The sequence below is a fragment of the Bubalus bubalis genome, chromosome 24 (assembly GCF_019923935.1).
Source record: "Bubalus bubalis isolate 160015118507 breed Murrah chromosome 24, NDDB_SH_1, whole genome shotgun sequence".
Classification (NCBI taxonomy): Eukaryota; Metazoa; Chordata; class Mammalia; order Artiodactyla; family Bovidae; genus Bubalus; species Bubalus bubalis.
In genome coordinates, this window is record NC_059180.1 from 12402615 (window position 1) to 12427823 (window position 25209).

The 25209-nt window shown below is 47.8% G+C and overlaps 1 protein-coding gene across 10 annotated transcripts in view; it reads left to right on the top strand.

Moving 5' to 3' along the window:
• AUTS2 (activator of transcription and developmental regulator AUTS2) overlaps positions 1–25209 on the top strand; it is a 1208197-nt gene that overhangs the window by 1084630 nt on the left and 98358 nt on the right. For all 10 annotated transcript variants that reach the window (XM_025274741.3, XM_025274742.3, XM_025274746.3 and 7 more), the window contains one exon: positions 21278–21329. In XM_025274741.3, the coding sequence (XP_025130526.1) occupies positions 21278–21329 (52 nt within the window). The remainder of the gene's footprint in view (positions 1–21277; positions 21330–25209) is intronic.

The following is a 25209-nucleotide window of genomic DNA, read 5'->3' on the forward strand; positions in this document are numbered from 1 at the left end:
TGTGTGCACACACACACACAGAGTTGATTAACAATGTTGTGATAGTTTCAGATGAACAGCAAAGGGACTCAGCCATACACATATGTGTATCCATTCTCCCCCTAAACTCCCCCACCCCCACCCCATGCTGGCTGCCACATAACATTGAGCAGAGTTCCCTGTGCTATACAGTAGGTCCTTTTTGGTTATCTGTTTTAAATACACCAGTGTGTACATGTCCATCCCAAACTCCCTAACTATCCCTTCCCCCTGCCCCCGCCCCCCACTCTTCTGCTATCCTTCCCCACCAGCAACTGTAAGTTCGGTTCTCTAAGACTGTGAGTCTGTTTCTGTTTCGTAAGTTCATTTGTATCATTTCTTTTTGGATTCCATATATAAAGGATGCCATACAATGTTCCTTCTTCACTGTATGACTGACTTCATTCAGTATGACGGTCTCTAATTCTACCCACGTTACTGCAGATGGCATTATTTCATTGTTTTTAATGGCTGAGCAATATTCCACGTATATATGTACCACGTTTTCTTTATCCATCCCTCTGTTGATGGACATTTAGGTTGCTTCTGTGACTTCACTGTTATAAACACTGCTGCGATGAACTGGGGTGCATGCACCATGCTTTCTCTGGGTATAGGCCCAGGAGTGGGATCGCAGGCTCATAGGGTAGCTCGAAAGCTTTTCAGGGAATCTCCATACTGTTCTCCATGCTGGCTGTACCAAGTTACATTCCCACCAACAGGGTAGGAAGGTTCCCTTCTCTCCACACCCTCTCCAGCATTTATTGTTTGTGGGTTTTTTGATGATGGCCATTCTGACTGGTGTAAGATGATGTCTCATTATAGTTTTGATTTGCATTTTCTCTAATAATTAGCAATGTTGAACATCTTTTCACGTGCCTGCTGGCCATCTGTATGTCTTCTTTGGAGAAATGTCTATTTAGGTCTTCTGCCCATATTTCTATTGGGTTGTTTGTTTTGATACCGTTAAGCATCATAAGCTGTTTGTAATTTTTGCAGACTGATCCCCTTGTTGGTCACATCATTTACAAATGTTTTCTCCAATTCTGTAGGTTATCTTTTTATTTTGTTTATTGTTGCCTTTGCAGCCACGTTTTAAAACTTCTGCGTGGCTATCACAGTTTCTTTCTCTTTATGTTTTCATTTACATCTCATGGACAAAAATGGTCTATGAATGTAAAGTATTCTATGACATGTGGCTAGTTTACTACTGATTTGGCATAAATGACTCCTCTTTATTAAAAATAGATATGAAATACATATAGAAAATCATAAGGATACATACGTGTGTGTGTATATCTCCCCGTGCAGGGATGCATATGTGCATGGAGACAAGGGTAGTACACAAGGGTGTTTGCAGTTGCACTTGGTATTTTAAAGGGTGCCAGACTTCAGCCGTCTGTCCAGATAGCGGAACACAGACTCGTGGCCCAAACGTGCACTTTTCTATTTCTTTCCAGCCCTTCTCCCTTACTCCTCAAAAGCAGTCTGTACTTCCTGCCTCTATCCATCTGTCTCTCCTCAGCCCTTGTCCTCCAGAATCTCTAAAGCATCGGGCCATTTTTGAGCCCGCCCTCCCCATCCTGAGGCTCGGGCCCTTCCTTAGCTCTGCAGGGGGGTGTTCTTTGATTCTCCCCTCCACAGGCGCCCTCCCTGGCCCCAGAGGCATGGACGCTGTCTGCCTGTCCTCAGGTCTGTTTCTCCCCATTCCACAGTTTGCTCTTGGCAATCACGTCGCTTCCTCTCTTCACAAAGGACACCCCCCACCTAATCTCTGATTCTGAGCCCTGCTCTGTAGTGTTCCGGTTCTGAACTTCTGACCCTCTGCCTGGCTGCTTTTTACAGTGTTTTAGATTCATCTTATCCAAAGCAATTTCTTTCTTTATTTTTAATTTACAGATTGTTCTCAGTGGGAGAGTGGTCAGTATTGGTTTAGAGTGGTATCTTTTTTTTTCCCCCCCTTTTTTGGCTGTACATCATGTGGGAATCTTAGCTCCCCGAGCAGGGATCAAATTCACACCCCTTGCATTGGAACACGGAGTCTTAACCACTGGACCACCAGGGAAGTCCCATGTGTGTCTTAATACAGTTCAAGAGTGTCAGGAGATAAAGTCGATGTGGTAACATGTTACCAATCAAGCAATATAAATAAAGGGGCTTGGGTATTATTCATACCATCCTTTTATCTTTTCTATGAGTTTGAGATTTTTCAAAATAAAAAGTCAGGAACTATTTTAAAAGAGCTTCTTTTTTTTTTTTTTTTAAAGTAATTCTCGGGTGAGAGTCAACGATAAATATTCAGGGAAGTGGTCTAAAGCCAGGAATTTTCTGGTCCATCAAATGGGAAGTGCCAGGAGAGAAGGAACGACATAGAATTGGAGACATATGGTGCTTCTGAGGGGGAGAGCTCAGGCTGCCCGAGAGGTTAATTCTAAACTAAATCTTATCCCTGGATCCTACAGCCCTTAATGTGACCCAAACTTTCCATTACCGAATTCTGAGGACTTAAATCCTGATATTGTGTGCCTGAATCTGGAATCTGTCTCATCGGTTAAAGATCTATCCTATTGAGGCCACATGTGTCTGTGCAATAAGTTCTTTTCAAGCCAAACTTTCATGTTTTTAAAAAAGAAAAATCCTGAGAGGAAATACATGTGGTCCTCTTCCCCTTCAAGCCCAGTTCAGGCTATTTATTGTTTCATTTGATTGTTGAGAAGTCAGAAATGATTAAATTGATTCCCAATGTGGTGTGCACATTTCCTTGGCTCAGAATGGTCTGAGGAAGACAAAGGCCAGCTTCCAGTCATGCGGTGTTCTGATGTGTGTGTGTGTGTGTGTGTGTGTGTTTGTGTGTGTGTGTGTGTGTGTGTGTGTGTGTGTGTCTGGCGGGGGAGGGGTGGGGGTGGGAAGGTTAAGGAGAGGGTATGTGGTTTCTTTTTTTCCTTTCTGAAGTCCTTTCCCTGTGGATTTCAGCTTAAAGAGAGCATGATGACACATTAACCCTTTTGGTTTTGCTTTTAAAATGCAAAAGCCGGGTTTAATGAACCCGGGTACCAAGTGATAGAGGCACAGAGCTAAGGAGGCCCACTTGAGCCTCGACTGTTTTGATGAGAAAGTTAAATGGTACTTTACCAGTTGGAAGGATGAAATGCAAACCGTAGCATACTGCTGACATTTTGCTGGTCTATCAGGCAATTCCAAGAGAGTGGGGTGCCCCAGAAAAGGTGTGTCAAACAGTGTGCCCTCCTTAGAAATTAATAACAGAACCGCCAGGAAAACAGGAGAAAAATACTGCTTTCTGGCACAGAGACTGTTCTCTGTTTATAATCTAGGTATTAGATCAAGTACAATCACAAGATCTTATATATGGAAAAGAGCGAGAGAGAGAGAGAGGAGATGATGATTCCTCCCATCCCAACCTGTATGCATTTTGTTGGTAAACCGAAAGTTCAGACTTATTGAAAGCTGCGGCCAGAAGCCACAGGCATGTTCTAACACCCAAGTCTCCTGACTTTGTTAATCCAGTACAGCGTTTTTCAGCACCTGACCTGACCTGTAATGACCCACAGTGGCCCTCAGGCAGTTTTTAAAACTCAACCAGAGACTGCTGCCAGTGATGATTAGCTCATTTCTCTAATCCTCACATAGGCTAGTCATTTGTAATCGTTTTCCTGGCCTTATGTTGTACCTTTAAACCCACCAGTCATTTCATAAATACACGATGTTGGCTCTCCATGAGCGCTGGTAACAGAGAAAATCCATCCATCACCGCTAGTGGGGATGGAAAAGCAACCTGGTGCACACAGCCGAGCTGAATGTTGTTTGCGGCTTGATCTTTGTATAAGAAGGACATCGTAAATTTACATAAAGGCTACCAGCCAGCAACTGTGTTTTCACCAGCCTCCCCCTCTCCAGGAAAACTCATCGCTAGGAAAATAAATTGCATTCTTCACCAGCAGCACAAAGGTAGGTCTTGTTCCTTGTAGGCGAGTGGCTATTTGAAAGCCTGGCTACAACTTTCCTGTTTTACTAACACTTGTAATTAAATCCGTCAACTCCCTCTAAGATTCTGTGTAAATACCAGATGCTCACTACATTTTTTTTTCCCTCCTGGAGAATATGAAAAGTTGTACACTAACAGTAGAGGAACTTGTAAGGAGGCGCAAACCCGGGTGGAAGCGAGCGGCTAAAGGACCACCCCCCTCACCTCCCATGAGCCTCTGGGCCCAGGATACTTGGACCGCACACGGGCCCCATCCCCATCACTTGCATTGGTGAGGATGGATGTTAAGTTAACACCCACACCCTGGCTCAGGAGCAGATGGCTGGGAGTGGGGCATGGTGGACGGAGGACCCAGTGGGCAGCAGGAGGCAAGTGGGGAAGGAGGCGGAGGCCTTGCCTCTCGCTCCCTGGGCGGCTGCAGCCAGCTTTTCATGTGCTGTGCGCGCGGCCCTGCCAGCTGTCACTTGAATTCGTGCAGAGGATCAGAGGAGGAAGTTTGGGATGCTCTGGGCAAATCCACCCTCTCTACCAGTGGGTAGGAACCTCCTTTTACAGTGTGTGTGTATTCCTCAAGGGAATCAGACACATCTGAGCTTTTCCCCCCTTCGCTATACAAAGAGGTGTAACTTTTTATCCCAGAGGAGATGGTATTTCAGCAGCAGGCAAAGCAACCCCCTCCCCCCTTGGGTTTTCCAGAATTAAAATGTAGTTGCTTAGAGTTGTCATTGCCTCAGGAGAAAGCTGAGAGGGTGTTAAGTGAATCATGAAAGCGAGGCCGCATACCTGCTGGCATTTAAATGCGAGCGTGTGGCGTGTGGGTTTCTTGGCATTTGTAATGCAGAACCCTGGAACGGGTGTTCTGCCTCCCCTACCCACTCAGTCCTAGCAGCTTGGTGGGAATTTACTTAAAAAATATTTAACACTTCTAATAATATTAGCCAAGTACTCATGCAACCCCCAGCCCTCCGTACTGAAAAGCCCGTCCTTGGCTTTGGAGCTTTCCCCTGCTAGTCTTGTTGGGTGGGTTGCCACACGGGGTTCGCTACATTAGTGAAGGTTTGGGGTGCACCTCTGAGACGCCCTGGAATGTGTGAGCATGGGGAGGGAGCCAGTGTGGAGAGCGCGGAGCCTGTGGCCCACGCCACCTCAGCTACTTTCAGTTTCTATTTGAAACTGAAATCACAGCAGACCTGTCAGATGGCAGCTGTGCATTTGGTGGAAATGAGAATTCCAGATTTTATGCTAATGCGATTTCAGGTTCCTTTGAACCTGCAGTTTCACGAGGCCATGCTTAAAACTGCAATCTGTTTTAGATAAGAGCGGGGATTACTAAAGACTTTCTAGTTTTGCAAACAGTCACAGCCTCCGAAAGGAAAGGGAGAGATCAGATTTATTCTTTCATTAACGTTGTCACGTTAAGTTTTCTTCTACTTTATCAAATAGAAAACTTTGCCTTGGTTTGACAATGATTTTTCTGACTTTAGGATTTTTTCGGTTGCTGTTTCTCTCTCTTTCAGTAGGGTTTTTTTGCCTGGGTTCAAGGTCCTGGCCATTCCCTTGCAGAGGCTAGAACACAAACGTGATGCTCATGGCATGTCTCACCCTGGCGTGTGTTCATCTTCTTCCTTTTTCTGAACGTTGGTGCTGACTTAGATGGTTATATCCATTACCAATTGCTTTGTAACAAACTACAAATTAAGAGCTGAAAACACAACAGTGACTCATTTGTTTGGGCATGATAGTTCTCTCTGATGCACGTGGCATCAGCTGAGGCAAGCTCAGGTGGGGCTGGAGGAGCCACTCCCAAGAGGCTGGCAGGTTGTTACTGGCTTTTGGCTGGGAGCTCACCTAAATCCTTGGTTCCCTGGCTTGAATTCTGCCCTGTGTGTCACTGCTTGAGCTTCCTCACAACATGGTGTCTGGGTTCCAAGAGGAAGGAAACAGAAGCTGCCGGACCTTCTTCACACCTGAGGAAGTTCTTCTTGCTGCCTTAACAAGCTCTGAAGTTCCAGAGCATCACTTCCTCCACGTTTTTTTGGTCCAAACAGTTACAGAGCCAGCCTAGATTCCAGGGTAGAGAGCTTGAGCTCCACCTTCCATGGGAGAATGGCAGCTTCAGTGGTCGATGTGGTATTAGTAATCAATTTTCTATTTATTTTTTTCTAATTGAAGGATAATTGCTTTACAATATTGTGTTGTTTCTGCCATGCATCAACATGAATCAGCCATAGGTATACATATGTCCCCTCCCCCTTGAGCCTTCTTCCCACCTCCCACCCCACCCCCGCCTCTAGGTTGTCCTAGAGCACCAGTTTGAGCTCCCTGAGTCATACAGCAGATTCCCACTGGCTGGCTGTTTTACGTATGGTAGTGTATATGTTTCCATGCTGCATGGAGTCTAGAAGATGGTACTGACGAACCTATTTGCAGGGCAGCAGTGGAGACGCAGACATAGGGAACAGATTTGTGAACACAGAGGGGAAGGAGAGGGTGGGACGGATGGAGAGTATTCAGTTTTCAAGAGAAGTTAAATGGGCTCTGTCGCTCACCTTATGATGGTCGGTTTCTATGTTCTATGAGATCCTAGACTGGCAGCAATTTGTGGGAGTTTATCCTTTAGTCTCTTTTTGAAACAATGTCTTCATTCTCTTCTGTTTCCGTTGGGAGGGAAATGGTCATTTCACTCACTAATGTGTTATTCTGACACTGTTTATTGACCACCTGTTACATGCAAGGCATGAGAGTATTAGGATGTTTAGAGGAATGATGATGGTAGGGTGGGTAAGGGCACAGTCCTGGCCCTCAAGAGATTGAGTCTTTGCTCTCCAATGCTACTGCTTATTCTCACAAAGGACATTTATGCCCCTAAAGGAATAACAGTGTTCAGAGATGAGCCAAGAAACCTGTCAGACATTATCTTGAATATATATCCCTAAGGAAACCTTCCAGAGAAACTGGAGTTTTGAGCAGAAGAAAGTGCTGATTTAATTAATTTTCAGTAAACGTCTGTAAGTGGAGATTGTACAGGACCAGAGAGGCATTAGCAGGTCTTTGCAGGCATGCAGGCTCACCCTTACCCAACGTAACTGCCAACTGGCGTTTATATAGCAGTTGACCATTTGCAGAGTACACCCATTTGACTGATGAAGCCACAGAGCTGGAGGCGCCTGGAATGGCCATGTTAGAGTTTCCTGCTCCATCCTGTTGGTGTGGAAGGCACAGGGGAGAAAACCAAGTCCAGAACAAGGGGGAAAAGTCAGAAACATTGGTCAATAAGAATGCTTTCAGGTAAGATAAACCAAGGGGATTCTTTGACATCGTAGCTGTCCGCCTAGTACCCCAGCAACCGTATGATTCACCGAAACAGTAGAAGCAAACGTTCCGCTCTGACCCAACAAGAATTTCTGCAAGTAAATATTTGGATCATCAGGAGACTGCACAGTGAAGCGAAAATGAAAGTGCAGGAGCTTTGCTAGGTGCATGAGCATAGGTCAAGGAAAAGTTTCCAGTGCCCTAGAGAGTGTTCATGCTTTCAGGTAACATGTTTCCAGAAAAGAGGGGGCTGTAGGGAAAGATCTCCGACATGCAGCTGGCCTCCACTTCTCGTGTTTCTTTTGCAAATTACCTTACTATGGGTTGCAAGTCATCGTTCAAACAACAGAACCTGTGCAAGTAAGCTACTCGTGTATCTTAGTAGTATTCACACAGCTCAAATTCCTTTACCATGACTCTTGGATCTTGAAATGTCTCTAGGTTTTAGATATCAGAATTTATTTTGAGTTAGATCTAGAAGTGACACTTCGGCATTGGGAGTATGTGGGAGTCCAAGTTTGGCCAAGGGAGTAAAGAATCAAGATTCATCCAGTGGTGTGGTCGGTGCACACCGATACAGAGGAGAAGGGGCTGGACGTACTTGCCAAAACCTCGCTATCATCCGGACTCCTCCACTTCCAAAGGGCATACTTACCCTCTCTGTGTCAACTGCCTTGTCTGAAATGTGGAGGAGAAGAGCCATTTCTCTGTTGGCCTCACAGGGTTGACGTCAGAGCAGATGATGTAATAATGGTATACATTTTCGAGAAATATATTGTAACATATATTTTGAGAGACTGAATCTTAGAAGCAGTAAATGGCATCAGGGTATATAATTTATGGCCTCTGTCTTTCCCTGGTCTCAGGTTCACTAGCTCCTTGATTGGTTTCCTCCCTTTCATTTCAAGGCCTTGAGGATTAGAATCACATTTTGAGCCTGACCCAGACCTAGTATAACCACAGTTTTTTCCTGGGACTAACCGAAGCTAGAAAGGAAGGTCCTCAAGTCAGATACAGAAAAACAGTTTCCCATCAGTGCAACACTTAGATCCTAATGATGTGCCTGGTGTGACTTGTTTAATGGTACACATGGCAGGGGAGGCCACGTGAGCTCCTATTGCGACATGCATGTGAATCATTCAGGTGTCCACCCGATGACCTCAGGTGGCTTCAGGGCCCTTTGCTCCCTCTGGGACTGTTAGAAATTCGGGGAAGCTCACTCAGTCCAAAGTAGGTCACGTGCCTCTCGCAGAGAGAACTGGGAACCATGGTTGGTTCCCCAGCAACCCCAGTTTTCCAGGGCAGCCTTTTCTAGCAGGGCCACTTAGGGCACCTGCCGACCCACAGACAGCTGCGCCCCTAGTGGTGACCACAGGGGCTGCCTTTCCTGCCGGGCCCCCTCCCGTCCAGCCCCTGATGCACACATGGGGCCCTGACAGCACTGTGTCCTGAGGGACTGTCTCCCCCAGTTCGGTCCTCCTCCCCTCAGCCTACAGCCCACCCCTTAAAGGAGTGGGTGCTTGACCACCTCCATTTTTGAAACTAAGAGAGGCCACCATCAGCCAGTCTTCCCCAAACTAATATCTACTCATCGATGGCTGATAGCCAGTGAAGACAGGGCACTCTCCAAATGCCTTCACACAGTGGTTCGTTCACCCCTTCAACAGCAGCTTCTGTAATATTAGTATGTGTTCTTACTGCCCTATTTTACAGATGAAGAAACTGAGGCACAGAGAGATAGAGCCATCTGTCCACCATCAAAAAACTAATAAGCGGAAAAAAAAAAAAAAAAAAACTAATAAGCGGGAGTGGAGGGGGAGTCAGGGGTTGAACCCAGCAGTTCTGTCGTCAGAAGCTGTGCTTTTTAACCACTAGACCAGCTACCTCTCGGTTGCCCCCAAACAGAAATGGTTGCATCGTTTACAAGCCTTCTTAACCTGTCTTCCCTGTATATAAAAAGCACAAGTTGCCTCATAGTTTATTATTTAAGATTTTCAACAACATACTATAAGGGTTGAAGTCTGTTACTAGCCCCATTTTACAGATGAGGAAAGTGAGGCTTGCTGCTGCTGCTGCTGCCGCTAAGTCGCTTCAGTCGTGTCCGACTCTGTGCGACCCCATAGACAGCAGCCCACCAGGCTCCGCCATCCCTGGGGATTCTCCAGGCAAGAACACTGGAGTAGGTTGCTATTTCCTTCTCCAGTGCATGAAAGTGAAAAGTGAAAGTGAAGTGGCTCAGTCGTGTCCAACTCGTAGCGACCCCATGGACTGCAGCCTACCAGCCTCCTCTGTCCATGGGATTTTCCAGGCAAGAGTACTGGAGTGGGGTGCCATTGCCTTCTCCGAAAGTGAGGCTTAGGAAAATTTAACTCACGAACTCAAGATGAACCAGCCATCTTAATCGAGACTGGATTGAAACATAACGTCCTTCTAACATCCAGCCCACACCCCTAACCACCCGGACCAGGGACCACGAATTATAAAATCCAGTAAGCCTGCTTAAGAATCAGAATCTGGGACAATTTAGGCAAAGACAGCCAAAGAACATGCCTCACCAAAAGCATCTTCTTGTCAGTGTAACACTTGACTTTCCTCGATGTCATCTTCATCGACTTATTTACGTGTTTTGTTCTACCCATTCTCTTAGCTCACACAGATGTTTTGTATACATTTCTCATTTTAATTTTCACTGGTTCCCCCACCCCACTCCCATTTCTGTGTGGATATAGTGAGAGGAGCTGGGTATTGGACATTCGAGCATGTAACTAGGACGGGGTGACTACCTGGCCTCGGAACAGAACTGCATAGCAAATGCAGGTCTCTAGACCCTGGATCACAAGCACCCCTCAGTGCTGAATGGTCTGATGGAGAAGGGAGAAAAACCCAGGTGGGCACGAGGCAGGCACGGCCCCCATCGTCCTGCTCTTGTGCCCTTCTGTGAAAAGTTAAGATTCCACTGAGGGACACCAGCAGAGATTGAATGGGTGGTTTGTTTGTTTTTTCATTGCCTTTCTTTGTGGGACTGTCAGCTTCTGAATATTAATACTTTAATGTAGATTTGGTGGCTAGGTAAGAGATATTTTATGGTTTCTTATAGTTTTTCCCCTTTGTAGTTTATAGTACACTGTGAAGTTTGAAAGTAAAATTCTTTTTCTTGACTCCTACACTCGGAAAATATTTATTCCCCCCTGCGTCTCAATCGTGTGCATCATAAACTAACCCAGTTCTGTTTATTTACTTCTCTCTCGGTGCAGCACCGTGATCAATTGTAGCAACACAGGCATGTGATGGTAGAGACTTTTGCTTTACGGCAGTAAGAGCATGAGCTACTGCAGTCTCCTTTCAGAGTGATGAGTAATGAGGCTGCCATTTAGAGATGGCCTGTTCAGGGTGGATGCGAGGCGCAGAGCAGAGGCGTCTGAGGCCACCCAGGGTTGGGAGGGATTGGGGGCAGGACGAGAAGGGGGCGACAGAGGATGGGATGGCTGGATGGCATCACTAGCTCAATGGACCTGAGTCTGCGCAAACTACGGGAGACAGTGAAGGACAGGGAAGCCTGGCGTGCAGCAGTCCGTGGGGTCGCAAAGAGTCGGACGCGACTGAGCAACAACAGAGGGTTGGCTCGCTGTGCATCACTGGAGGAGGAGGGCACGATCCCTAGCGCAAAATGAACTGGCCTGCATGGGAGAAATTCCTGGGACCCTGCAAGAGTTTTCATGTCTGGGCTGGACCGCTTGCAAAGTCAGGAATTTGAAGAGGTGGGAAGCAGGACCAGCTTGCTCCCAGCGAGTTCTCCGCTTCCTGTTGACAAGCAACCTGTTGACTCGGTTCTCCACCCGGGGCTGTTGGTCGCCAGCCATGGGTAGGGAGGCCCCAGGCGCCACAGTCAACCTGCAGGTCCCTCTTCTCAGCTTCTCAGCGTCTGTCTTCTGCCCTGTGTCCCCCTCCACTTCAGCAGGTGCCCAGAGATTGGTCAGGCGCCTGCAGCCTCAGAAATAGGATGGGAAAACCTCGGCCAGCAGCCGCCAGCCATCCTCTCCCATCATGCCTCTTCTGAGGTAGGCCTCCTAGTACCATGTGGGGCACACAGCATGTGATCACATCCTAAGACTTGAGTTATCCAGAAGAAGCCAGGTAGGTGCAGACAGAAGGCCGATCCCAGGGAACGGGCTCCCGTTAAACCCTCCCAGACAGATAATAAAGCCTCGACCCCTGTCTCCAGACACATGTCTGTCCCTTCTATGTGACTGTGGCCTGAACAGAGTTGCAGAGAGACAGCCCTTGTACGATCAAGTTCAAAACCAAATTGAGGTAGTGGTTCTCCTGCACCTTGAGAACCAAAAAACACGCTTCTGCGCCAATAAGAAACCACTTGTATGGTTAGAGACAAAACCGGGCCTGTTTGTTTATTTATTTGGAGTTTGGGTGCTTTCCAGTGTTGTGTTTGTGAGCCTGTTTAAACCGGAAATGTCAGTTTAACACGTCAAAATGACATCACTGGGATGCCTGCTATTTCCTAGTTGAAGAAATTGACGCCCTTAACCTTAGGAGGTTGATTACGTCTTAGCGCCTTGCAAACTCTGAAAACATTCTGCTTGATCCAAGGTTGGACTTTATAATCCATCAGGAAGATCCACGTGATTCCCATCCCTCCCACCTTATTATGTGGCCCAGGCTATGCAGTAATCTGTAGCCAGGTTCGGGCTTTATCTAGTGGAACCGTTGACAGTAAAGCCTGTGTAAGGTGGGGTTCTCTGCTCTGGTACAGATGGTGCAAACCACTGTCAGCCCTGCTGGGGATTGGTGTCACTTATGATGTTCACGTGGTTCTTCTCATCATGACCGTGGTGGTCCCTGTTGAGGGAATTCCATAGAAGGCGTGGCCGCAGACATTGCAGCCATACCAGAAGATACTCTTATTTTGTTGGTCTCTGAAGTAGAGAGTATTAATTTTTTTTAATAATTTTTTCATTTACTTTTGGCTGCACTGAGTCTTCGTTGCTGTGCCCAGGTTTCCTCTAGCTGCGGCGAGCAGGGGCTCTCAGTAGTTGTGCTGTGCAGGCTTCTCATTGTGGTGGCTTCTCTTGTTGCAGAGCCCGGGCTCCAGGCACGTGGGCTCAGTAGTTGAGGCTCCCGAGCTCTAGAGCACAGGCTCAGTAGTTGTGGGGAAGGGACTTCATTGCTCCAAGGCATGTGGGATCTTCCTGGATCAGAGATCAAACCTATCCCACGTCTCCTGCATTGGCAGGCGGATTCTTTACCACCAAGGAAGCCCCAAAAATGTCATCTTGCATTACGGTAGCCAACACATACATCCTGCTTACTGCGTGCCGGGGGTTGTTACTGACAGGAGCTCTGTAAAGTATAGACGCTACTGTCCCCTCATTGTACAGGTGAGGAAACTGAGCTGGGAGAGAGAAGAGCTTTGCCCAGGGTCTTCTGGCTCAGAAATGACAAGGTCAGGATGGAGGCCAGTCGCTGGCTCTTAACCTCTCCCCAAAGAACAAGTCAAAACTTGTATTTTTAACGCTTGAAAAACTTTAGAATTTGAAAAGATCAAGCCTCTAGGAGACTCAGAAGTAAGTCAGGTGGGGTGACATCTTTTCCAAGGCTAATTGGGAGACAAAATTCATGTTATCACACCTCTTTCCTAGTCTTTTCAAACTACGTAATTTAACACAGAAAAACTGGAGGGAATTTTTGTAAAGACTTCCTCTTCCTTTAAACCACTCCAAGGATCACCCAGCATGTGTTCTTTTAGGGAGTGACTGAAGTTATATTTGTGAGGTAGAACACCTTGAAATTAATGCACTTTTTCTATATAAGATACTTGACAGAAAATCAGAATTTATAAGAACTATCTTATCAAAAAATGTTTAGTCTCAGTCTGGTAGTTTGTGATACAAGTTGAATCAAATTTCATATTTTAAGTTTTAATACTGCCATTTTAGAATGATTTAGAAGAACTTCCTAGTTTGTCTTTAGATAGAGTTTGAGAATTCATGAGGAAGTCTCCATATTTCAATTTAGCTTATAAAAATTTTTTTACTGATTAATCATAGACTTGCCTCAGATTTGTGTATGTGTGTTGTGGTTTAGTCGCTCTAAACCAGTCATGTTTGACCCTTTTCGATCCCATGGACTGTAGGCCTCCAGGCTTCTCTGTCCATGGAATTCTCCAGGCAAGAATCCCTGAGTGGATAGCCATTCCCTTCTCCAGGGGATCTCTACCACCCAGGGATCGAACCCAGGTCCCCTGCACTGCAGGCAGATTCTTTACCATCTCAGCCACCAGGGAGGTGGCTTCCTAAGATTTTTGGTTGTATATTAAAACTTGTTGGGAGTTCCCTGGTGGCCTAGTGGTTAGGATTCCAGGCTTTCATTGCTGTAGCCCGGGTTCAGTCCCTGCTTGGGGAACCAAAATCCTACAAGCTGGGTGGCGTAACCAAGAAAAAAAAAAATGTCATTGTTTCTGAAATAATCTAATCCCAGAAAGACCATTGAATCCATGATCTTACTATCTGCTTCTAGTCAGGGCCACCCCTTTGTGAGACTTGCCCTTCTTAGATCTGGTTCAGAGGTTGAAGGTGACATTAAGTCATTAGTGCTCAGTGCGTTAAACCTTCTAAATATAACAGACAGGGTAGCTGCCAGCCTTTGACTTTCTAATCTGTAGATTAAAATTCCAATAAAGGGAAGCTAAGGGAAAAACATAATAAAGCTTGCAAGTCAGATCTTTGACCAGATCCATCACCCAGTGTGTGGATGACCTTTTTTTTTTTCTTTTCCTTCTTGCTTCCTTCCCTCTGCTTCTGATGCTGTCCCTCTAGCCACTCCCTTCCAGTTTTGACATTGCTTTCCTCCCTGCTAGAGAAGAGGGGGTATAGAGCAACTTGGAACACAATCAGAATGGGCCCATTCCTGGGTCTAGTGAGAGGCTGAGAATGAGACAAAGTGGCGGGGTAGGCACTGCGGCAGGGTGCGGGGCGCCAGCGGGGTTAATACTGACGCAGTGGTGCGGAGGTCCAGTCTGTGGGTTCTCTAGAGGCTCAGCTCCCAGCGATTCTGCATTCCTCCTGACTGTAGATCATCAAGACCCAGAGACACATGTAGATCAGTCCCAGGCTTTCCTCTGAGGTCTGATCCCTGATAATCAGAGATGACAATCTACTGCAGGGCGTGGCAAGTGTCAGCTGTGTGGCCCGATGACTGCACTTTACAGGGCTAAGTGGTGGTTTGAGTCGGTCGGCAAAGTTGCCCGGTGCTGTTTGTGCGCCTCAGTTTACCCTGTAGGGGACGGGGCAGGAGCTGAGGCCTTTTCTTCCCCATAATGTTCATTTTATTAGCGAGCAAGACAGGAAAACAGTCCCATTTTGGTTGCTCCCCCCTCCCCCCCAAAAACAATATTTAAATGTCTTTTTTTGAAAATTTAATGTTTGTCTTTGAGCTATCTTGGTATTGTACCCACAACTTCAGAATGAATACCCTCTGGCTTGAGGGCTTCAGCTAGTTTTTGACGCATATTGTAAGCAATTGGAATAGTCAACTCCAGACTCACACCTTTGGAGACATCTTCCCTTCTGATTACTCTGGGAGTCAGGGTAGAGAAAAATCTCTATGATCTATCTTTTAAGAAAAAAAATTAAAAAAAAAAAAAAACACACCACATAGTGCTACCATTTGGGTTTGAGGGTGTGTTGTGAAGCAAGAGAGACAGTGCCTCTTATTTCCAAAATTAATTGTATTTGGAAGTTGAAGGGGAAAGAAAATGTATGCCATACAGCAAGTACCCACTTTTTTCCCCTTGAGAGGTTTCTCAAGAGTGCCATGAAATCAAACAGTGATGGATATTCAACTTCAAAGAGGTGAAGTTGGGATGGAGTTCAACATTCCTTCAAATGGACGTGCCTGCTTGAAACCCTCTCCGTGTCATTTGGATGATGTGTACATCACTCCCAGCCCCGTCCCTTGCTCTCTCACCCACCCTCACATGGCTCCTGTATGCATGCTGAACTTCCTCCCAGGTGCGGCCTCAGCCTTGCTTGCCTTTCTGCCTTGTGCTGGGGAAATCTCAGCCATTTTCCTGTGCACCAAGGAGGGAGCCCTGCCAAGCAGCTGGGGTGGAATGAAAATTCCAGGTGTTTGCAGAGGGTCTCCTCACCCCTTGTGTATGGCCTGGTACTCTTTTGGGGGACTCTGTGATTGGGACAGTGAGTAAAGAAGGCCAGAATCCTACCCAGGGACCCACCAGACTGGACACACGGGTGCTTTGGTCGGAGTGTGTTGCTCAGGGGAATCCACCAGGGGCCAAGATTGCAGTCATTCAGCCCCTCTCCCCGCTCCAGGCCCTGGAGAACACAGTGATGATAAATGTTCATCCCTGCACAGCTAGGCTGTGGCACTGCTTCAGTCCTTATCCTGCATTTGTTGGCAGAAGCCCTCTCCATGTTGGTTGATGTCGCTCTCACTTGTTCAACTGTGTTCTCTTTGCCACCGGTGGACGGTAGCCCCCCAGACTCCTCTGTCCATGGGATTCTCAGGCAAGAATACTGGAGTGGGTTGCCATTGCCTTCTCCGGAGGATCTTCTTGACCCAGGGATGGAACCTGCATCTGCTGCATTGGCAGCCAGATTCTTTACCACTGAGCCACCTGGAAGCTTTTGTTGAGGGGAGGGTATAAATGCCAGTGTATTTGAAGTGGGCGGTGGGTGGGGATTTGTGGACCGCCAGGCCATGCACTGTTACCTTTGAGACCAAACAAACTGTAGCCCAGCCTTTGATCAGGTGGAGATAAGGTTGGATTAAGACTTTTTTTTTTTTTTTTTTTACTAATACTAGACTCTGACCACCCCCGCCCCCTCATTTTCAACAAAGGACTTACTACTCTTGAGCACCTACTGTGTGCCATGCGGTTTACCCCCATCACTTTCTCGTCGAGCCCTCGGAACCGCCCAGAGAGCCTGCTCTTTACCGACGTGACCGGCCTAGACCGCGGGCCTAGTGGCTTTCCCCAGCCGCTCGCAGTATTGGAAGCGACAACTGCGGGGAGGGCGCGGGGCGTTGCAGTTCCCACCGCGCCCGCCCGCCGGGAAGGCGGCCGTGGGGACCTCGGGCCCGAGCCGCGGGGGGAGCCGCGACAGCTGTCGATGTCGCACCCGGGGACTGCGCCCCCGCGGGGCCGACCCGGCGCCGGGCCGAGAGGAGGGGCGGAGAGGGGCGGGGCGCGCTGGGCGGGACGGAGGAGGGGCGGTGGCACCGGCGGCTCGGGCTCCGCGCGCCGAGGAAGTCCCGCTCCGAGAGCTGCGAGCGTCTGGAGCAGGCGCGCTTGGCGCAGTCGGGGAGCGAAGTCCGGAGCCAGGGGCCCCGTGCCGCCGCCGCCCCCGCCCGCCACCCGTCCAGCCAGGGAGCCCGCGGCGCCGGCGGCGGCCGCCGATGGAGTTCACTTGAGCGGCGAGCCGGCGGGAAAGGCAGGCGCCCGCGAGCGGAGCCCGGGCCGGAGCCCAACCAGCCCCGGGCGCTTCCCGCCCGCCTGCCCGCGAGCTCCGGCCGGGAGTCGCCGCGGGCCCCGCGCAGTCCGCCCGGCTACCCGAACGCTGCAGCGCCGCCAGCGCAGCGCGCCGGAGAGATCGGCCCCGAATAAGGACTCCCGGAGCGTTTCCTCCAGCGCCGCGACGGCGGTGGCGGCGGCGGGACCGGGACCGGTCGGCCCGCGGGGTGGCTAGACAGGCGGGAGCGGCAGTCGGGGAGCCCGAGGCAGCCGCCGGGGAGAAGCCGCCGTCGCCGCCGCCGCGCGCACTCCTCCTCCCTCTCCCTCCTCCCCTCCGCACATGGTCTCCTTTGTCCTGTCGCCGCCGCCGCCGCCTCGCTCTTAGCTCCGCGCGCCGAGGCCGCGGCTCAGGCCGCTCCTCTCCGCCTCGCCCGGGACGCCACTCGAGTCCCCGCCGGCCCCGCGCGCCGCAGTAGCAGCCGGGAGGCAGCTGGGCGAACGCGGGCCGGGCGCTCCCTCCAGGCCGCCCGCCAGTCGCCCGCCTGGCCTCGGCCGGGCTGGATGTGCGCGCGGCGCGGGCGCTCGGCCGCCCCGGAGCCGCCGCTCGTTGGGATTTGGTTGGCGTGCACCCGCTTCCAGACTTTCGTCGAGAAAGGAGCCGAGACCCGCGCGGACCGAGCCGGCTCGGAGTTGGGCGTTTTCTCTTCGTATTTGGCTGATTTCCCCCCTGGTCTCTGACGATCCCCCCCACCGGAGCCTTGCTTTGGAATCAAACCATGAACTTGGGGCTGACAGGACTGCTTAACCCTTGGCGACCAGGTAATGCAGCCCTGGAGGCGCGCGGCTGCCTCGCTCGGCGCCCGCGGTCGGAAGGGAGTCGGGGGTCTTTTGTTGGCGGCGGCCGGGCAGGGGTGGCAGGGGCGGGCGGGCTCCTCGCGTCTGGCGCACTCGAGCCCCCCGCCGCCACCCACCCCTCCTCCCTCCTGCCCGGCTGCCCGCCTGCCCTCCCTCCGCAGCCCGGGCGCCCGCCTTTGTACTTTCCACCCCTGGCCCTCCGGGCTCGGGCGGCCGGAGCTGCGCCGTGGTGCCCGGAGACCCCAGCCGCCCCGGCGCCACCCGCCCCGAGGGGCTCCGCCTGCCTCCGGCTGGGGCTGGGCCGGCGCCTGCTCGAGCTGGAGACCTAGGCGCTGCGCTCGCCGCCGGTTCCCCGGGTAGCGCTTCCCCGCGCCGAGGTCGGGATCCTGGCCCGCACGCGGTGCCAAGGGAAGCGAAAGGAGATCTGGGCTCGGGATCGCCGCAATTGGGCAAAGAACTCGCGCTTAAGTTTCGAGGATGTTTGTCTTTTCTTGTTGGAGATCCCCTCCTCGTGCGGGTTTGGGTGCTGGGGCCCGAGATCCGAGGCCGAAGGGAATTAAGGTGGACCTGGAACCGGAGCGGCCGCGTCCCACCCCTGTCTGCTCGGAAGGCTTATTCGTTTTCCTCATTCTCTGTGTTCTTTTCTTCAATCTGTTTGACTAGTTTAACTTTTCTTTAAACACCCGGTACAGCGTCAAGTCATTTTTCAGTGTGTGTTGTTTTTTTAAATCTGTTTCCATCCCCCTCCCCCAAATAAAAAGCAGTCAAAAGAGAGCTTTTTTTTTTTTTTTTTCTATCATTTTTAGATATAGCGGCTACAACGCCTTGGCTCTCCAAAACGGAGTGAGGGGGATGAAGCGAAATGGCGAGCGAAATCTAAAGATCTTCAATATGTAAAGATGCCCCCGTGTTAGTAGAGACGAAAAAGCTGTGCTCGCAGCTAACTCTTGGCTCACCAGGTTACCATTAGTCGTCCCTGATTAAAAAAAAAAAAAAAAGAGGAAAAAGGTCCAGGTAATATAAAGAACTACAGACTTTTCCCTTAAAAATAATGAAAAAGAAAACTAAGATTAAGATCCCAGAAACCACAAATTTGCACAAATGCTTTAGAGCGCAAGTCAAATTTGAAAGTTCATGGAGAAAAAAAGCAAAGCATTTCCTTGTAGTTCCTGCTTAAGACTTTGGTGGAGAAGCTCTTTTCTGACTTTTCAGGACTGTGGTCCGCCATAGTGGTAACCACCTGGATGGGAGAAAAAGGGCTCCAGATCATTTTTCTGATTAGCCGAAGTCCCATTACAGTCATTTTCTTTGGGGTGTTTTTCCACCAGAGGCCTTTCTGAGACACCCATCCCCACCCCTCCCCAATTGCCAAAGGGCTTTGTGACATGTATCAGAAAATTAAAGGGCTGGAGAAGCTTTTATTAGAGAACATTACTCCTAAGTAGTTCGGAATATCCTGTCAGACTCATTTCCTTAATAACTTACTGGATGGCATCATAATAATCACATCCTCTAAGTTCACTTCAGACATAAGGATCACTAAACTGGCTACTTGAGAATATGGTGTGGAGGTGACGCAAGGGTAGCAGCCCCCAAGGAGGGTGTGCAAGCCAGCCAAAGGGCCTCTTCACCTCCAGCTTCTGTCCTGTTTGATCTCTCCCTTCTTTTCTAACACACACACACACACACACACACACACACACACACACACCCCAAGTGCAAATAAAAGCTGGATCAGGAGCCGTCTCTCCTTGCCGGGTGTTTTTTGCATTGATGATACAGTACTTTGTTTCTATGGTGCTTTGGCCCAGTGAGACTCATTTTAATAGGTAGTCCTCAAATCTGCAAGGGTTATTGCATTTTGGCAAACAGATTCAATTAACAGCCTCTCCCCTTTTTTCCTTTTAAAAATATCAGCTGTAGTGTAAGCCATGAATTTAACATAGCCATTCTAATTTGAAGAGACACTTTTTCATCAAGTAATGGTGAAACGCTCTTTGCTCCAAGTTTTTAGCTGGGAAACTCATGTTCCTAGAAATCTCACTATATGTTACAATAAGGACAACACTGTTTCTGTGATTTTTGCTTCTATACCTCAGTATTCTTGATTTGTTTCATGCATAGCTTGTTTCCCCCTCCATGCAACACTTTTTTGGCGGTTTATTTTTATGAAAAGCTACTATGATATGCAATTTTATTTAATTTAAAATGGCAGGAAGGCCCTTGGCATATGTTTTATTCATGCAAAATAAAAGGAAGCATCTGTCTAGGATTTATTTTATTTTAAACTGCTTATGTATGAGTGTATGTAGTTCAGCACTTGTTTTGCACATACATTCATTTTTTCTTGATCTATTAATCTTCAGAACCACCCTTACAGTAGGAAGATTAGAATTAAAATAAAGGGGGAAATAGTCATAGTAACAATATTTTATGTCTTTCTGTATCACTTACATTGAGAACTATAACTTGTTCGCTTCAGACATAAGGATCACACAGGAATGTCTCATCTTTGTCAACATAGCACAAAAAGACTACATTGAGTATCTTCTTTGTCCCCAAAAGCCAGCTCCAGAGTCTGAATATGTTGCATTTCAAATTCTCCCCTTCTCTTATGTTTTCTCTAGATTTATTCACCATTCTATGCTTTGCTTTGTCAAAACATGCATCTCTGTGTGTACAGTGTGAAAATCAGTGATTTCTTACAAGGGTTGGGTAGCAAAAATAGCATAAATATAACCATTATAACTTTAAATGCAGATACATTATCTATTTCATGATGGAGCTGCTTAATTTTTAAGTTTATTTTTTTTTTAATTTTTCAAATTGTAGAAGTATAGTGCTTCTGAAACATCATAGCATTTTCCTCCAAACCGACTTTATGTTGATTTTCCAGAACATTAGTGTATAATTTAAATTGGGTTTACTCTTGCTGTTTAAACAGGCTTATTTCACTTTCCTGGAGCCACTGTAATAATTAGCAGAGATGATTTCTAGAAAATGGAAAGGAAATAATGCTGACAGCGTATATAGTGTCGGCGTGTTAGGCAGGTCGGCTGGGTTTCATTTCAACACCAAGGTCGTCCTGGTTACCACAGGGGACAAGGACCTCGGGGTCATCAGATAAATCTTTAAAAACAAATTTCAGGGAGTGCTGGACAACACTTTTTAGTGAGGAGAGGCTTAGTGTTAAAGAATAGGCATTTCTGGTTTCTGAGAGAAAATGGAAAAACAGGCATGTCTGCAAATGTGGGAAAAAGTACTGTTTCCAAAATAATGATCTGTCAATGAAATTGCAAAATCATTATGTGAATGAGCTGAATTGCTTTGTGTATCATCTCATAGAAATATGTTTTGCACAGATAATATGTCTAATAAGGACACATTTTTTAAATCAGATTTTTTCCCCCTTAGCAAATAGCTGCACTGCAGGTCTGCCTCATGCAGTCAACCAGCACCACCTTATGGAGGATTGGGAGAAATTACTACTTTCCTTTTAAGGCTTTTCAGAAACGGAGTAAATTGATTTAAAATAATAGTGATGATGATAGTGACCGTATTCATGACAGTGATCACGCTTTTCCCGCCTTCTTGTGTTGCAGGCCTCAGATGCCAGCTCTGAAAAACTCTTCAATACTGTTATTGTAAACAAAGGTAAGAACCCTTAAATCTGAGTGGCAGCTTTTATTTCCCTATCTGTTCTGTTGTCTTTGCCTTGAATGAAAGCAGAAAGAACAATGGTCACCCCTTACCATTCTGGAGCTCCAGTTCATAATTTGTATTTTTGCTTGAGACAGAATCTGTGCTCTCATGATGTATCCCAAAACAGTTTATTGTGAAAGAACACATTGAATCCTTATTTAAATTGATTTGCCTAAGAAATGACTACGTCTCTGTGACTTTCATTTAATGTAGGAAGTGATCATGGAGAATAATCATTCTCAAGATGCCTTAACTTTATTGTTAGTTATCAACTACCCAGCAGTTGGAGAACGATAAATAGCTGGTTTGTACCGCAGACTCTAATAATCAGTACATGTTTAGTACTCACAGGATTATGGTCATAAACCAAGCCTTACTCTGCTGTGGGCTTTCTGTGAAGTTAATAAACGAGCAAGAGGGCAAAATTTAAATACGTGCTATTCCATTAATTTCTTCAAAACTGCAGTAGAGACTGAGAGAGGCTAATGATATCGCAGTACATTAAGGGGAAACTTATCTTAAATCACTACCAATAGGTTTTTGGGCAGTTTTCATTGGTTGCAGTATTGTTGGAAATAATGAAATTTAAGGGAATTTCTAATACCGGGTTTTTGCAAAGATGTATTCTTTGAAAGGTATAAATTATATAAACTCTTTGATCTCTTCCTCTCCACTGTAGAACGTGATGTTTCATCGTACTTGCTAAATGCAGAATGTATGTTTCCCGTCCTGGCCACCTTCTGTGTTACTTGGAGGATACTGGCTAGTTTGAACAGGGCTGGGCCTTCATGAAGTGATATTTGAAACCATGTCCACACATTCTCCAGTGGCCTTGGCTAGCGTTTTTGCTAGCTGGTTAGTCAGACACATTCCGAAGTGCAGTTATTTTGAGCTCCCCGATTATTTCAGAATTCGAACCAACTGCGATTTTAAATAGTACATTCTGTTTAGCGTTCCCTGGAGGTGTGCATGCTTATGTGATTGCTGTTACATCCAGAATTATTGTCATATTGAATTTTATCTTTTTTTATTGCATAATGGAGTATTCCAGTTTTATCTGTCATCATATATTTTGATGGACTGAAAGTTTGTATAAATTTGTTGTCCATAATGCTAAAAGCCCAATAAAAGAAGGTACGTGGCAGTTCATAGCGTACAGGGCTCGTATGGGAAAATGTGCGATTGTTTATTGCTCGTTTTGACAAGGGAAGAGGATGGTAGATGGTCGTGGGTCCCTGTAAGACAGGAGGAGGAGGACCCTAAGGCGGACCTGAGGTCCTTGGAAGGAGGTGCTCTGTTTCAGTGACACCTGCCCACCCTCTTCCGCAGGACCCCCGCAGCCCACGTGACTGTGTCTGTCTTTTGCCAGCTTGCTGGGAAAGCTCTGGAATGTGTGTCCCCTCTCTGGGATCAGCCAGCCCTGGCCTGAGCGTTGGCTCGGGGGCCTGCACTGAGGCCCGGCTGCCCTCAGGGGGCTGAAAGGCGCCCTTCAGGGCCCAGGAGGAGGGTTGGGTGGCAGAGCAGCCCTGCGTGACCTCCTTCCCTCTGCGTCTTCCCTCCTGCTCCCCCTATCCCGCACCCCACCCCCTTTCCAATCGAAAGTCTCCCACATTCTTATTTTTGTTTACTTACAGAGTGTGATTTGTGGCATCTATTTGGTTGTGAATAGTCCTCCTTCTGACAGGGTGCCTTTCTTCTGAGCTGCTTTTCTGGGGGTGATTTAGTTGCCTTGAAAGGATTAAGGTTTCTTTGTGTACACTAAAATCAACACAGGCTTTTTAATTTTTTTTTTCCCCTAAGCTTTTCTTGGGAAACCATACACAAATAAGCATTTTAGTTGATGGCAGATTATTCCTTTGCCCCTTATTTCCATCAAAATGGCCTTTCTTGGCTCCTCCAGAGTTTCCCCTTAACGTCTTATGCTAATTCATGTTGGTAACATGAATGACAAGAGCCGGAATCAACGCAAATCCAGGTGGTGCCAAACAGAGGGACTGGTATCCAGCACCCGCCCTCCTCCCTGGAGAGAAAGAGATGAAGCAGGGGGTGGGGCGGGGAGGGAGGGGAGTGTGGGGGCAGTTTTGTTAAGGGGATTAGTATTCACACTGCTAAATATCAGGAAAACAAGTTCCAGAAGACAGGTGCAGGGAGCCTTGCTATGTGCCTGTGGGTTTGGGTCTGTTTTTCACTCCGGGTAGTGGCAGTGTTTACCGGGTGGATGGTTGACAAGGCCTTCAAGGAACTGTCAGCTTCAGGGGCATCAAGTTCAAGTTCTGCAAAAGCGGCCTGCCCCGCCCGCAAGTCTGGTCTCCCGACTCTGTCCAGTATTCTTAGCCAAGAGCAATAAAAAGCCATGTAAGAAAGGGCAAATTTACACCAGGTAACAAACACCGCTGGGAGAATCCTCAGAGCCTGGGCTTGTTGAACGGTCTGACAAGAGTGCAGGGCAGCTGACACGTGTGTGCTCCCCCCTCCAGATGTTTAAAGCCACACACCACCTCTCCCTCTCTGGAGCCCCACCGGGCTCCGGCCTTCCAGAAGCGTGGCTTTAAGCTGCTGGCGAGATTATGCTGCTGAGCCCCTGCGGCAGGAAGATTTGGTCCATAAAATTTCACTGTGGGAGGGCAGTGCTAATCTCACAAGCTGATTGTGGTGCGGGGTTGGTGGGGGCACAGCTTTGATGTTGGGCCCCCCGAGGTCGGGGGGATGTAGCTCTGACTGAAGCCGCAGGGGTCATGGCTCAAGTCCCATCAGTCTGTTTGTGAGCTGGAGTAAATCGTTTCGCCTCTTTAGGTCAGACTTTTCAATCATAGCAGAACGGAGTCCTGGGCCAATGTGTCTGGTGGGGATAAGACAATTAGTTGGTGAGGGGGAAGGGCTGAAACAGTAGGCACCTCGAAGGTTTCCTATCCCTCTGCCTCTTTGATCTTGTTCTGATTCTCTCTGTTGTAGAGCCCGTCCGATTTAATGGAGGACTAGTAAGATTTTGGTGTTTAGGTGTTCCAAATCATTACTTCTTTCTGATGCCTTTTCACATTTTGAAAGAAATTAATCAAATGGCACATGCTTGTAGGTACACATGACTTGCTCAGTGAGAATTCAGCTTGTCCAAAGGTGTGGGGAGATGAACCTGCAAAGTGCAAGGCTTAGTGTTGGAGACATTAGAAAAAAAATAGTAACTTTAATCAAGGTCATGGTTGCTGTATTTAATCTTTATGTGTTCAAATGTTTACAGGATGTTCATGTGAATTTTATGAATCCTTCTGTCTTTGTGACTCAACCATCTGCCAAAGAAAAAATTGATTTTCCCAATGAGACAGACATACACACAGAGACTGAGTTCTTGTCCATATTTAGTGGGTTGAACTGCTACAGGAGCAACAGGACGTGTACCCCAAATTCTGGACTGTTTATCCTTAAAAGGATCGAACTTATCAGTCAATTCAGTGTGTCCAGCCAGCATTTATTACCCTTCTTTACGTGTTCTAAGGGGTTCCCAGGTGACACAGTGGTGAAGAGCCCTCCTGCCAATGCAGGAGACACAGCTGACGCAGGTTTGATCCCTGGGCTGGGAAGATCCTCTGGAGGAGGAAATGGCAACCTGCTCCACTATTCTTGCCTGGAAAATTCCATGGACAGAGGAGCCTGGCGCACTACAGTCCATGAGGTCGCAGAGAGTCAGACACAACTGAGAACACACTCACACACCTACTCTAGGCTCTACTTCTTGGGGATTTTGCCACTTTGACCTACAGGCAGGAATGCAGAGAGTGAGCACTTAGGAGACATGCCCATCCTGCCACCATCATTAATCTCTTTTAAACTCTGAAGT